The sequence below is a fragment of the Mytilus edulis genome, chromosome 8 (assembly GCF_963676685.1).
Source record: "Mytilus edulis chromosome 8, xbMytEdul2.2, whole genome shotgun sequence".
Taxonomy (NCBI): Eukaryota; Metazoa; Mollusca; class Bivalvia; order Mytilida; family Mytilidae; genus Mytilus; species Mytilus edulis.
In genome coordinates, this window is record NC_092351.1 from 79349339 (window position 1) to 79365766 (window position 16428).

The window sequence follows — 16428 nt, forward strand, 5'->3', positions numbered from 1 at the left end:
GTTGATTAATTACAGATGATTATTGGAAATTTATCAAGTAAATTATAGGCCTAACTTGAATACCTTTTATTTATTCATATTTATATTCATATGTAATTTTTTTCAAGATCTTGGTAATCCATTAATCATTTATCTTTGAGATATAATTTACAGAATCACTTTATGTAATGTAGATCAAAAGTAATTGGCAATAAATAAATCTATCATCCTTATAAATATCAAACATCTAATATACACATTTGTGTATTCAATTATGAGGTTAAATACTTGTGTATTAAGAATTATATTGAGTGGTCTGTATGATTATGTAAGACTGAGATTGATAGGTAATGTGGTCAATTTGATTGGCAGTTTAGGAGGTGGGGCATTGTAATTTAAGGTCCACCTTGTCTCTGATTGTTTAGTGATGACAGTTGTCAATCATACTAGTTGATTCAATACCCAGTTACCTAATCAAAATGTTTTTTAAAAAGCCTGCACATCAACACACCTAATGACATACATTCTTGAATGAACTGCTCCAATAATATACCCAGTTTTTTTCAGTTTATATGTGTATTATGTGCACATACATCAGAACCACAGGGAACTATATTTCAGTGTGAATACATTTAGTAACAGTAGCTAACCTGTCCTGTTGTTAGGCAGGCCGGTGCCTAAGTAAAGATTTAGAACAAGTTCTAATCTTTCCAAAAAGGAAAATCCAAAATCAAAAGTCCAAACGAATGGATAACAACTGTCATATTCCTGACTTGGTACAGGCATTTTCTAATGTAGAAAATGGTGGATTGAACCTGGTTTTATAGCTAGCTAAACCTCTCACTTGTATGACAGTCGCATCAAATTCCATTACATTGTCAACGATTTATGAACAAAACAAACATACTCAAGAGTAAAAATGTCAAAAATAGGGGTACAGCAGTCAATATTGTGTTATCATCTTAATATCACTTTTTTTCTATGCATTCAAGAACTCCAGTTGAATCATTTATTGCATACATGTACATAGTTACCTTTTCATGTGCATTCCAACATACTTCTGATAAATAATTTTACTAAAAAATATTGTGACTTTTTTTCCTGTGACTTTTTTTCTTGTGACTTTTTTTCCTACAGTTGGAAGGCAAACGCCTGAATCTGACAGATAGAGGTCAATTTGTCGACAAAAAAAGAACCCGTATGTAAAATGTTTACGCCCACAAACAGCGCCACCTATATTTTTTTCTTCGTCGTTTTTGAGCACGATGCTCCGTTCTTTAGGGAATTAACACTTTAAATTAAGTGAATCATACAATAGTAAGTATAGAAAACATATTTGAATATATATATTTCCATGATTGACTATGTATGATATGCTGGCAATATGTGCAATGGTCTTTAATTTCACATTGAAAAGGAGTTTGTTTCGTATGTTAAAATGGCGGATTTCAATGTTTACATTTTTTCATGAAAGAATAATCTGACACAATTTGATATCCAATCATTTATTAGCAATTTTATAATTGTTTTGTGAAGATCATCCAATTAGATTTACCGTTATAAAGTGGCTACACGTTACCAGCCATCGTTACATAACCACGTTGTTTTTTCAGAGGACTCTTCACGGAAGGTTGTATTAGCAATTTTGTTCAGAAAAAACTCATTTTTGTTTGTAATATCGCCATATATTTAGCTCTTGTAACACCACACACATACTTATAACATCTACGAAGTATCCAGACGTGTTTTGTTGTCAATTTAAACACAGATCTGTGGAAATTTAACCGATTTAGGTCCTTGTTTATCAGTTTCCAATACACGCGGCCATCCCTTTTAAGTCAACATGTACATGTATTTTCATACGTTATTGTCCCTGTACACTGAGCATTACCTTATTTTTTAATTGTAACAGGCATTAGATTGATTGATTGATTGATTGTTAACAATAACAGTTGGACAATGCCACATATCACCAATTGTAGCTTGGTACATAGTGGAAGGGAGCCAGGTCCCTGTAAACTTTGTGGCACACATGATCACACGAAGCGTTATGTTCATATGTGTCAGAAAAAGGATAGACTACCTGCATATTATAAATATGTAAAGGAACGCCATTCTATAGAAGATGATGATTGCATTTGCAGGAAATGTGATTTAAAGTTAACAAGGGACAGTCGTCTCTTGAGCGATGATTTTACACCCCCTACTAAACGCAGAAGTGTAGAACTCTGTGATAGTGCAAGTAATGCACCAGATTTTTCTGGATCTATTTCAGGTTCATGTTCCACTTTCAGTGATTGTGCAAGTGTTGCACCAAATCCATGTGTCTCTATTTTAGGTTCATGTTTCCTTTCAGCTTTACATTGTGATCAGGATTGTGATATATCATGTAGGGTTGCTTCAGTTGAGCCCCACAAGTTTAAGAATTGCTTTAAAACTTGGGACTCATCTCAGCAACCCCTTCCCCATTCCAGTGATGTTAAGGTTACATTATGTGAGCATCATTATAGAGAGTATCAGAAATGTGTTTATGATATAAACTGTTGTATATGTGACAAATCTTTGAAATATTCTAAAAAGTTTGTTAATATATCTCCAGATAAACATGACCATTTCAACCTGTACATTACAGAAGAATTAAATGTTGAAAAAGAAATAGAATTTGAAAGCATGATAGTATGTTTGAGTTGCTATAGATCATACAACGTGTTTTCCAAATCTACTAATTTCACATTAATTCATGCACAGTCTGATGGATTTTTAGTTGATTGTTTACAGGAGTTTGATGAGATTGATATTAAATCAGTGGACGTCACAAACATTGATTTATTTTGTTTCAGGATGATTCTGGCAGAAGTTGTAAACAAATTTTTGACATATAAACCACTTTTACTTCAGTCTTTGTACTCAGAATATTGTGGACATGTCTCAAAATTGTGCAACACTTTGAACATTTCATTAAATGTTGATAGTGAAAATAGAGCTAGGCATGATATTAGGTGGATTTTTAAAATGCTTAAGTCATGCCTAGGCTCTGCACTTCACTATTGGGTGCCAGAGGGTTTGAAGACAGGTAGGATGGTATATAGAGTAGGTACAGACTTCATGCGCTGTGCACATTCACAGCTTCATGGTCATAAAAAGAGTATTGATGAACTTCAAGCTGTGAATAAGGCCTTGCAGATTAAACTTGATGACTTGTCAGAAAGTTTACAGGCAATGAAGAAGATTGAATGTCTTGATGAAACATTAAAAATCACTAGACAGTGTATTAAATCATATGTTTCTTCAAGTGTTAATTCTTCTGAACTGCCTGATATTAGATGCTTTGATGTGCATGATGAGATACGGAAGCTTGACCCTGTTCTTTGGAATTTCATTTATAGACTTACTGCAAATGAAATTGAGGAGAAAGAATTGCGCAGAGATGTGTTTAATTCATGGGAAAACAGCTATTTAGGTATAGATGATTCATGTTTGAGGTTATTTCCTAGGCTTTTTATTGCTAGCTGCATTTTTAATGCTCAAAGTTCTAAATGTGGTCAACCCCTTCATTTGCTTCTAAGTGATGTCTTGGACAAATACAGTGGTTCTTCTACAGAACTTTTAGCAATTAGCAATCGGCTAGGTGCAACTGTTTCGAAAGAGTCGTTGAGGCGTTTTATTAGTAGTAGGTGCATTCAGCTTGATAAAGAACCTAATTTGTTAAGTTCAGACAGTTTCACTGTTGCATCTTTTGACAATTTGGATAAAAACCAAAAGTATGCTATAGTTGGGACAGGAGCAAACAAATCAGGTTTTCATGGCACGACTATTCAAGCAGTTACACCTAAGCCGAGTGTTAAGCATGATTTTACGTATGTTCCAAAGCCATCTGAGTCTGGTGATCCAGATCAGAGTGCTTCGGATACATGTGTAAAATCAGTATCTAGGAGTATTCCATCTGATTTGATTAAGGCCTTAAGGGAACCTGGAGACAACATTGGTGAACCTTCAAACATTAAAGTAAATAGGTTTACTCGGTTATCTTTAGATGATTTTTCCATATCTGAGGTAGAGAAAGTTGCGTGGGATAAACACGTGTCAGATTTGTCTGCGTACTGTTTCTCTAAATCAGTGTTGAAAACAAATCATATTGTAGTTCCCGGACTTAAGGCTTATTTAGCATATGACTGCAGCCAGACAGAGGTTTCTGAGTTTCACTCAATTGCAGTTTTGGATGAAACCGCCGACTCCAAAGCTACGGTTGAGTTGACACTCAATATTTTGTATGGTAAGTTCCAGGTTGGAACTAAGATCAACTATTTAGTTGTAGTTGGTGATGGCAAGTCTTACGATATTCTTATTAAGCTGAAATCAGAATATGGTAATGCACTAGATTGGGTTTTGCCATACCCTGGAGATTGGCATATTCTGAAAAACCTGCTACCAGTGTTTATGAAAATTTACTATGATGCCGGTCTAAAAGAACTAGCTGTGAAGTTTCATCACGGGGCCACTCTGAAGGTGTTGACAGAGTGCACTAGATTTCCCATGACCCATCGGTTTTTATCACATGTTTGGGAAGCCATGTTCCGATATCAGGTAGAGTCTTTCATGAGGTCACACAGGTCACCGGGTGTTGCTTGTTTTGATAATGATTTTCAGAAAATCATTTCTGTCATTTTGGAAAGTGCTGACATTACAGTCGGTAGAGACTGTAATGGGAATCTTGAAGGTGATATTCAAGATTTCAAGGTTTGGTCTTCTGTTTTGGAACAGAAGGATAGATTTTCTATGATGTTGCAAGGTGTACAAGTCGAATTTGATGAATGGCGTAAGCTATCAAGTGAAAAAAGCGAGACATTTCGTTTTTGGGATACTTTTATTCATGTAGACTTTATGGCATACCTTGGTCTATACCTTGCCATTAGGGAACAAAATTGGGATTTACGAAATGCCTCGCTGAAGAACTTGGCTTGCCTTTTCACTGCTTTCGACAGGCATAATTACATGCGTATGATTCCTTATCACTTTGCTGACCTACTTACATTCCCTGTTGATGTCATACACCATTTTAAGGCTGGTTGCTTTGCAGTGTCTTTGTCTGGGGATAATTTTTTTTCAGTGGCTCTTGATGAAGCTCATGAGATAGAGATCAACCTAAAGACCAAAAAGGCAATAAACACCTTCAGTTTGCCTTCATTGACTGCCATGACATATTATCTGCCTTACAGAGCTGAATCATTGCATAATCTGAAGGTGCAGTTAGATATTGAAAGTGGTCAGTCAGGTAAACGCAAAGAATTGTCTAAGTCTTACATTCATAGTGAAGAGCAGACGATTTTCCAATATGTGGAAAATTTGAAGGTTTCCTCACTATTTGTTGACGATTTGGTAGGTGGTCTTCATCACATATTTACACACACCACGGCTTCTAGTGACCAGGCAGATTCCCTTTTGAGGTACAGGTACTATGGTAGTGAGGACATGAATAATTATATTCAGTGTTTCTTGATCAGGGTCCCAGATATTTCAGTTAAGCAGCCACACAGGAAAAGGCGAAACCTTAAAACCTTTTCTTCTCCTAAGGTCACTGTTCATAAGCAGAAGAAGGAGATCAAGGATAACAAGACTGTGATCTCTTGTTTACGCAAGCAAATAGCTTTTTCAAAACTCTCCTCAGAACCAGTTTCTGATCTGGATCAGTTTTTGGCTTTGCCTAGAGCTATTTGTGATGCGGAAGGCATTCCCATGAAAGGTCAGAAGTCATTGTCCCTTCATCATTTTAGGTCACGCTATCCTGATGCATTCCTTTCTGCTTTACCCACAGAGGCAGGACTTACTGCAGTTATACTGGAAGGCATGTTTATGATTAACTCCAACCCAGCCCCTCAGCATAAGAACTTTGGAGATTACGCTAAGTTTATATTTGACAGGTGGATTGTTAGGTCATATAAGCAGTTTTCTGCTTCAGAAATCCATGTTGTGTTTGATCACCCAAACAGGCATGGTTGTAGTCCGAAGGATGTGGAGAGGTCACGAAGAGATAGTAGTGTTCAGACGTCTGATCCTACTGTGTTGAGTTCAGTAATACATACAGGTCTTTCGCTGCCTTCCAGTTGGAGGTCTTTTCTAGCCAACCGTGAAAACAAGAGAAACTTGGTGAATTTTTTGTCCTATGAACTTTTAAGACTAGCATCGCCATTTTTCATAGAAGGTTCGTGTACTGTCATTACAGCTGGTGGTTTTGATGACGACAACCATGACAAAGCACTTGGAATCTCTTGTCTTCACGTTGGCATTGTAGAGTTTGCACAGCTGTCTGGGAATCATGAAGAAGGTGATACACGGGTTTGGTTACATGCGTCTCAGGCAGCTGCCAGTCGAGTAGTTATTTATAGTCCAGATACAGACACCTTTTTCATTGGTCTCCCTATTGTCAAGTCTCTAAAGAAGTCTGTTTTTGTACAGACTAAAGAGACTCCCTATGAGAAGACTTTTATAGACATGATGAGCTTCATTTCACTTCTTTCTCATGACCTCTCACTGCAAGGTATACATCATATTGAATCGTGCATTCAGATGTTATATATTTGCAGTGGGTGTGATTTTGTGTCATTCTTCCATGGTTGTGGTAAGAAAGCATTTTTAGATGGCTTTTACCAGAATGCACAGTTTATTGCAGGTGATTTGAACCTTTCCACACACGATGAAACAGGGCTATGTTCATTTTATAGATTGGTAGCATCAGTATATTTTGCTAAACATAGACCTGCTTTTCGGCCATCTGCTTCTATTAGTGAATTATATAACACTATTGAACTGGGTGACGGATTAGAAAGTCACACAGCATTGGTTAAGATTATACGTGAGCATATGTGGGAGCGTATACAATCTGAGGATAATATGCTCCCCAATTCAGATGCTTTACAGCTTCATTGGGATAGAAGTTGTTGGGTTGCCAAGTACTGGAAGCAAGCATTTGACAATTCTATGCATTTAGAACCCATAGACAAATCTGGTTGGATTATTAAAAACACAACTGTATCTGTAGTTTGGGATTCTGATGTAAACATAGATAAAGTGGAGAAAACTATTAAGTGGTACACCAAGGGTTGCTCTTGCAAAAGTGGCTGTACCACTAATAGATGCAGTTGTAAGAAGTCTGGTTTTAGTGTTGGTGGTTATTGTGGTCCAGGTTGTAAGTGTCAGAACTGTAAGAACATTGCTAGTTGTCAAAATGAACTTCCTGAGTTGTTTGATGAATTAGAATGTTTTTCTGATACTGAGTTAGATGCTTGTAGCGATATTGATTCTGATTCAAATTCTGATGAAGGTGAGGATGAAGTGCAAATTGCCCCTTCTCACCCATCAGAAGAGTTTCAGCAATATTGGGATACATTTGGATTTTTAACAGGTGAACTAGTACCAGATCTGTAAATCTGCCGAGTATTTGTTCTCGCCTTACAATTGATATTCATTTTGTTTAAAAACCCTTCCAATACAACCATGCCCTGCTGTTTTTATATAACACTTTCATTTTTAAGTTTAGTCCATTTTCCTAGCACGATTTGGTCTATTGACGCCTTCCAGTCCGTTAAAGAATGTATTGATTGATGTTTAACACCACTTTAATTACTTTTGGACAGAGGACTTTTTATGGCCGTCTTTTCTGGTTCGTACAGGAACCTGCAGAGAACCACTGATATTCAGAGTCAATTAAGTATATATGTTGTCCATGAAAAAAAGATGAAGCATACTGTCAGGTGTTTTTTGCAAGTTACATTACAGTTTGATATCAGTAACGTTTCTGTCAAGTTTAAAAAATTAGTCCTATTCTGTATTCAATAATTTCTAATGAAGTGACTTCCTTGGAAAAAGTGTTTATAATGTTGCAATTGTGAAAGATACACAAAGTTTCAAAGGCTTATATCTTATGTATCAAGTTGGGAAAATGAACTTATTTCTATTACTATTCCAATTATAACAGACTTCTTGCATGTATTGGTGACCCTATTTACTTCTAAATTTTATACATATTAAATAGGAGATAAGGTATGAATGCCAACAAGACAGCTATCCTTGTGCAGTGGATTTAAGCAACTATCAGTGTAAGAATGTCCTTCAACAATGAGCAAAGCCCCATCTGTTCTATCATTCTTATTCATTTGTTTAATAACTCCATTCACCTATCCCCTATATCCACTCCATTTACCTATTCCTCCCCTATATCCACTCCATTTACCTATTCCCTACTCCACCCAACCCTTATTTAAGTACGCAGCAAGGTTTGGTTGTATCTGTTGTGTTTTTAATATGGATGATATGTAACGGCTGTATGGTGTGTTTCTGTTAGTTCCATTGTATCAATATGTATGTAACAGATAATACAGTAAAAATTGAAATACACTAGAATCCAGAATCCCCTAAGTACAAATGTCAAATCAAATATCTATCATAATGATTCATTTTTAACAACTACAATGTTTGAAATTGACGGAGATTAAGGACCAAAAATCGATGATCTTTAATATATATAATAACCAGAGACAGTATTCCACATAAAAAAAACTTGGTATAAAGCCATGATAGCCAGTGAGACAGTATTCCACCAACAAAGATAAATCCCTATGTGGTATATATATTATAGCCATTGAGACATCACTCCATCAATAGAAATAAGATGATTTTGTATATTAACCAGTGAGACAGTATTCCACCAACAAAGATAAATCCCTATGTGGTATATATATAGCCATTGAGACAGCACTCCATCAATAGAAATAAGATGATTTTGTATATTAACCAGTGAGACAGTATTCCACCGACAAAGATAAATCCCTATGTGGTATATATATAGCCATTGAGACAGCACTCCATCAATAGAAATAAGATGATTTTGTATATTAACCAGTGAGACAGTATTCCACCGACAAAGATAAATCCCTATGTGGTATATATATAGCCATTGAGACAGCACTCCATCAATAGAAATAAGATGATTTTGTATATTAACCAGTGAGACAGTATTCCACCAACAAAGATAAATCCCTATGTGGTATATATATATAGCCAGTGAGACAGCAGCCCACTAATTTGTGCGAAGAGGATTCTAAACCCTAATGAATTTCAATTAGTACTGTAGCATTCTGTATATCCAGTACTTGCAACCACCTTTAAAATGAGTTTATTGAATTATGGCCAAAACCCCCTTATAAGTAATGGTTTTAGATTAATGTAAATGATGGAACATGACTAGTTTTTGGACACATTGACAAGGGGTGAAGGGAAGGGAAAAAATAATTTACATTATCATATTAATTTCAGTTATTTTATTTTTCGATTGGAGGCTAGAAATGACCATTTATACTGTTGTATCTGAGAATTCACATCATCTTAATTTCTCATTAATTTTCTTTAAATTTATTCCTTTTTGAAAAAAAATTAAAATCTGGTGTTACTGTTTTATTTTTTTTTATAATTTATTTTTGTGACAAATTTAAAATTATATTATATATTTATAATGTAAGAATTCCTAAAGTCTAAAATTTAATTTTGCAAGTATAAAGACTAGTATTTTAAATAACTGTTATCTGCTTATCTAAACTATGGACTCATGGTTCATAAAGTTAAAACGAAATGTTTTTTACATACTCTTAATATTTTATATTATCATACATTCTTGTACAAATGTATTAGGTCATTTTCTAGTGTTCACTTTAGATTGCTACTTAAACAATGCCCTTTATTTAACTTTCTTGTTGTATACACTTTTCAGGTGTATTCAGGGTAAGCATAAATATTAGTTAATTTTTTATAATTTTTTCCAAAAATTATGAGTAATTTAGATTTAGTTACTGTTCAAGCACCAAAGAAACATAATGTTCTGGTGGTTGGACATAGTTTTGTTACTCGGTTGGGAAATGATGTTTATACCATTCCTTCATTAAGACCTGATTTTGGACTTGATCAGGCTGAAGTTCACTGTCTTGGTTTCGGGGGGGGGGGGGTGTTATCAGTACCCTTATTAAAGATGAGTCAAGGAGACTGAATGGCAAACTCCGTAGTTTTCGACCAGAAATGGTGATTCTACAGATAGGTGGTAATGATATTGATCAAGAAGATTATCATCCACAGGTGTATATGGAGTCTGTGAAGCATTTCATCACAAAGCTTCAAACTGAATACCAGGTACAAAAAGTTGTTTTGTGCGAGATTTTTCCTCGTCTTAAAGTCCGCCACACAGATGTTGACTTTTACAATGAGGAAAAAGACAAGTTGAATAGAGAGTTGGATGCTCACTATTCAGTTAGGCATGCATCACCTGATGTTGTTTTTTGGTACCACAGGGGTGGTGTAACAAGTTCAGCCCGTTATTTTAAGAAGGTTGATCGTGTTCATCTAAATGAGGATGGAACTAAACGTTTTTACTTTAGTATCAGAAGGGCTATTGGAAGTATTTACCCATTGTAGTTTAATCGCCCTTCAAGTTTTAAAAATTTCTTACTGTCTGCATGTGCCTAACTAAGTACCTGGGTTCTTCTGTTACGAAGTTTTAGTCTGTCATATGTCTATTTTCCTTGAATTTGTAAGGATAACTATATTTAGAAATTGGTATATTTAGACGAGTTATATATGTATATATATATATAGGTTCCTTTTAATATGTACATGTCTATATTTGGTATATTGAATGATAAGGGCTACTATATTTGGTGTACTAAATGATTATGGTTACTATATTTGGTATATTGAATGATAAGGGCTACTAAATTTGGTATACTGATTGATTATGGCTACTATATTTGGTGTATTGAATGGTAAGGGCTACTTTATTCGGTGTAATGAATGGTTATGGTTACTATATTTGGTATATTGAATGATTAGGGCTACTATATATGATGTACTGAATGATTATGGCTACTATATTTGGTGTATTGAATGATAAGGGCTACTAGATTTGGTGTAATGAATGATTAGGGCTACTATATTTGGTGTATTGAATGATAAGGGCTACTTTATTTGGTGTATTGAATGATTGTAAGGTGTAAGTTTTGTTTGGCATGTTTCATCCCAATGTGACTTTAAACTTGTAGGGTTCAATGTTTTGTTTTTGTTTATTTTTTGTATATTACATTTGGTGCATTAAATGATGAAGGAATACATGTATATGTCTGGCAGGTTTCATGACTTTTTTCCTTGTTTATTGGTCAATGATAATTTTCACTGATTTGTAAGTTTATTAGATTCTGTTTAACTATATTTGGTGTATGTAATGATTTACAGCTCTGCAGCTTTGTGATGAAATGCCTTTTTGATGAAGTGTAAATTACAAAAAACATGCAATTGTTCAATATTTCAATTAATTTTAGCTCCTTCTACAAAATTCTGATTTCAAATAACTATTGAATAATGAAATATTTATAATAAAAGTAAAAAATAAATCATTTTACAGGGAAAATTTAACTTTAGTGTCCGTATCTTAACACCTTATCCTTGCAAAAATTTTAGGTCATCTTTAAATGATTTAATGTTAATTCATTTTTAAAACCCCTTTCAAATTATAGAAGGTAAAGGTCATTTCCCTTTTCATAAAATCCAACAAATCAAAAGAAAGACATCCCTCAATTTGAGGTTATTTTTTTAATTATATAAATTAAGTTATTAAGTTATCTAATTTTCTTTATTATTTTTAAAATATTTGTTTAAATGATTTTAATTCTGTTTTAAAGTTACTTGAGAAATACATGAAATATGGGTTGGTTAATACAAAAGAAAAATTATTAGTAAATTTTTTACTATTTAAAAGTAAATCTCGTTAAACTGCCATACATCTTCATGGAGGGTGGTAGATCATTGTCTACAAAGTTTTTCATGTCGTTGGGAACAGTTTAAAAAAATTTCATTTTATTTTTATTTAATAATTATTAGCTATTTATGGGTTATTTGAAACTTATGACTGACGAACATTTGAAGAAATATATGGAATAGATGGAACTTTGTTGTTATTAAATGTAGTGAAATAAAAGGTATCGTCCTGAAACTGCATAAAATATTTGCAACTGGACGTAAAGCAAACAATAATCAGTTATTAAATAAAATGTACAACTTCATGGAGAGTGGTAGATCATTGTCTACAATGCTTTTCATGTTGTTGGTAAAACATTTGAATTTCGTTGAAGCTGAAATATTCTGCGTTATGGTATTACTAAGTCCATCATTAACTTTTATTGTGTGTAATCTCAATAATTTTAGGGCATACGAAACAGTTACAGATGTGGTAATGTTCACTGTAATTAATCGCTAACAAACTAATTTGGCAACATTTGGAAAAGATTTTTTTTTAAACTTGAGCAAAGAAGACTTTCAAATTTATTTTATATTAATTTGTTATTATATTTTTAAAACAAAAAGTGTTGATATGTTAGCAAAGGTTAGAAATGTGGAAAAAAAAAAAATTCTATCCAAAAATTTGTGCATCATTTTTTTCATTTCAAATTTAAATTGACTGAAGGGGTAAAAGATCTTAATCAAACTTTCATCAAAATATCAGTGCGAGTTAAAACTGTATAGTATGTCCTTTAAGTTTTTCTGTACCAATTTAAGGTAAATATATATTGGAAGATCAAACTCTTAATGTTCTTGATTTAGGAATAAAAATTGACCATATTAGTGGATTTTCAGATGTTAATAAAATTCAAGCACAATTTTAAAAATTCATATTGGTCTTTCATAGTTTTATTAATGTTTAGGAAAGTTCTTTTGCTTAAATTTTTTTGCTCATTCAAAAAGTGTTACTAATGATTTTGCTAAAGGAAAGACAATTCCAGTAAATAACTTATTTTTAAGAGATTTGCTAATTGTAATTGTACTCCTTAATTCCAATCATTTTATCAAAAGTACAATGTTTTCCTCCTTATTGCAAAGACTGTATTATGCTCATTTGATAAAACATTGTTATCTTATGACTATGGAGGGGGTTGTAGATTAATAGTTATTGTATTATATTTGAAGATTGAGTGTTAAAAATATTGCAGATATATGAAATCATTATTTTACATTAATTCTTAACTAAAACTGCCATTCCAATATCCCTTTGATGAATGAACAGTAACTTAATGATGATTTTATTTTCAATTCTTTAATTTATGTATCAGAGAAGTGGAAATGAAATCATATTTGGTTATTTTTATCACTTTGAAGTTGGTTTTCAAGGCGATACAAAGGCATGCTGTTTCCGGCAGGGTAAACAAGTTTGCGATAAGGTCAGTTAAGTTGTTAAAGTTGATAAGGTCTCCTGTTAAATTTTGGGTAATGTCATTAAATGATAGTGCTATACCCCATTTATTTTATATGGATCTTATTTTTTTACTTTTTTTCTGAGTTGTGGTCTGTTCATTTTGGAAAAAAGGGACAAAAGAAACTAGAGGAACATTAGAACCTATTAGTCCTTGCATTGTAAGTCAAAGATAAACTGAGGAATCTTGATAAAAAGTAAAGGACCTAAAGGCATACAAAGTCCAACATAGAAAACAATACACTATGAACCCACATAAACTCCACCAAAAAAATTATGGTGATCTCCGTTGCTCTGGGAGGATATTTAAGCAGATCCTGCTCCACATGATTATAGTTTTGTTAAAATTTTAAGTTTGTGTGGAAGTCAATAATATTGTTTGCAGGTTCCCAGCACATTCAATTTTTTGGTGAAGATATTTTGGCCTTTTTCACACATTCCTGGTCTGTTTTCTTGTCAACATTTGCTGAATTTATGTTTTTAAGGTCATGATAATATCTGGTTTTAAATGGTAAAAATTGGTCATTGATATTTGGATCTTTGAATATTACTTTGTTGAATACTATATTTAAATTTTAAAATTTGTATGTTAGTATAAAAAGAATAGGCGAGACATTTCTGTAGATACGTCAACAGCTTATGTTCTGTTAATTGGTAGTCTTTACAAGCCACTTCAGTCAGTCCAACATGCAATGTACATGGTTTTAAATTAGCTAAAATGAATGAGTAAAGATGGAGAAATAGTTTATTTAAATAAGGACAAGTGGTATGATTGTGAATCTGATTAAGACTTTAGACCAATGTTTAAATGATGTGGATGTACAATGTAAGCAACTAAAGGTCACCTTCACAGTGAAACCCATACTGCCAGTTTGGCATGCAAAACAATAAACATCAATTTATTTACCAATTCAAACAATCTCCCATGTTCTTACTTGGAACAGACACACTTTGTTAGTCTTGTATGATTTTTAACTTTAATTTCTTGTGTATAATTCATAGTTTAGTCCATTATCACTGTACTAGTATACATATTTTTTAAGGGGCCAGCTGAAGACCGCCTCCGGGTGCGCAAGTTTCTCACTACATTGAAGACCCATTGGTGGCCTTTGGCTGTTGTCTGCTCTATAATCGGGTTGTTGTCGCTTTGACACATTCATCATTTCCTTTCTCAATTTTACATAAAAGTATGGCAAGTAAAATGATTGTTAACCCTCAACACCTGGAGAGTTTTGATTTGGTGAACTTTACAGATTGCCTGATTGGTACCAAGCACAAAAACAAGTTAAAAAACATAGTCATGCATGGTCATTACACATAAAAAAGATATAAGAAGATGTGGTATGATTGCCAATAAGACAACTCTCAATTCAAGTCATAATTTGTAAAAGTAATCCATATCCATTATATGTCAAACATGTAACTGATTTTAATATATAACATTGACACATTTTCAGGTTATAATATTTAGTAAGTCCCATTTAAGTTTTCTTTTGAGGTGAATGTGCTTTCTAATTGTATCCTGATGAATACAGGGTATATCTAATATAGTGTAGCTTAGTATCTAATATAGTGTAGATTAGTAACTTATATAGTGTAGCTTAGATAATCTAATATAGTGTAGCTTAGTATCTAATATAGTGTAGATTAGTATTAGTTTTTCCTTGGCTGAAGCAATATAACATAGAATTCTTGTAGTTTTCCTCTTACCTGTAGATTTAATATTATAGAACTTGTTTATTTTGTTTTTGTTTTTGTTGCCATTAAACCACACAACATAGTATTGCTTATGCTCTATTCCTATTACTCTTTAACAGAATAGTTGCTTATTTTAATGTGCATGCAAATTATATAGCAAAGTGTTATTCTTGCTGCATACAAATTTTGTAACAGTTCTTTTCTATTAACATACAGAATTGCTTTTGCATGCAATTATATTAGAAAATAAATATCACATAAGTTTACCCTTTCCTCTACGGATTTTTTTTTAAAATAATTTGATTTGCATAGGATTTTTAAAATTAAAAAGATTTATTAGGTTTATAAGATTTAAAGTAGTAAATTTATACAGTGTGAAAACACATATTCCATCAATGAAATTCTAGTCATATATTCATGATATACTTTTTATATTAGAACAAATTTTATTAATTCTGATAGATTTGTCCTAGGTAAGATGTTTCAAATTAGGCATTAAAAAGGCGTCATTATGGAGTAAAGGTGGTTGCGTCAAAAAGCATCATTATGGAGGAAAGGGTTAAGTGAAGTCATTGGTAAGTGACTGAGTAATCATTTGTTGATAATATCCCCTGTTGTGACAAGATTTATTTATTGTGGTTAATGACTGGCTGTATATTTTGTTGCACATCAAATACATGTACATGTACAAGTTGTTCCCTTTTTTTTCTTCATCTTTTTTTCTTATTAATTTATTGAAACATATTTCATTTCATGTATACTGCGAGGATGCTGGAGAGGTGTAAGAAAAACAAATATTTATCAGTTTATTTTTTACTTATTTGTTAGTTCAGCTAACTTTTATTTTTTTTTATGATTTACTGCTTTGCTTTGTTTTTATTATTTTATTTTCCTTTAAAAACAGTATTAAATAACAACATAATTTGGTTTAAATTTAAAATTGCAGTACACATGGTACAGTTCATTTATATTTGTACCATTTATTTAATTATAATGCAATAACATTTAATTTTTATTTAATTATTTAATTTCCCAAAAGCAGAAAAACACATAGGATAAACTTTTCACAGACCCTTTTTTTTCGATATTCATAATTGAATTATAAATTAAAAGCAATCTCTGCTTTTGCTTGAACTTTTTAGAACTTTTGAATATTTTAATTTCAGAAAAAAATATCACTAACTCCTTTTGCCATTAATGTGAATTGTTAATACCATATTGCATTTCAGATTTTTCTTCATTTTTATTTTTACTTTATTTTGCATTTTTTAAATCCATTTCTGGCTTTTGGATGTTTGAATGTCTCTTAATTTAAAGCCAGCAGTAGAACTTGTACATCTGATATAGTTTCTAATCTAGAAAGATAATATAATAAGAATGTTTATATTCTGTTCACATCAAATAATGTTTTATTGCTTAGATATCAATATTTAATCAACTGTCTACATTTTCAATTTGTAAAGTACATAGAT

At 32.7% G+C, this 16428-nt stretch overlaps 1 protein-coding gene across 1 annotated transcript; it reads left to right on the top strand.

The window, feature by feature from the left end:
• The first annotated feature begins 1112 nt into the window (after window positions 1-1112).
• Window positions 1113-7401, top strand: LOC139486654 (uncharacterized). The gene is made up of 2 exons (XM_071271579.1): window positions 1113-2943; window positions 3001-7401. Exons 1-2 carry the CDS (start codon window positions 1939-1941, stop codon window positions 7399-7401), a joined length of 5406 nt encoding a protein of 1801 aa, XP_071127680.1. The 5' UTR covers window positions 1113-1938.
• Window positions 7402-16428: the final 9027 nt, after the last annotated feature.

Excerpts from the sequence above, each read along its gene's own strand:
- LOC139486654 (XM_071271579.1), top strand. The coding sequence starts at position 1,939 with ATGCCACATATCACCAATTGTAGCTTGGTACATAGTGGAAGGGAGCCA. Across the intron at positions 2,944-3,000 it reads CTTTGAACATTTCATTAAAT|TCATGCCTAGGCTCTGCACT; the intron begins GTTGATAGTGAA and ends AAAATGCTTAAG.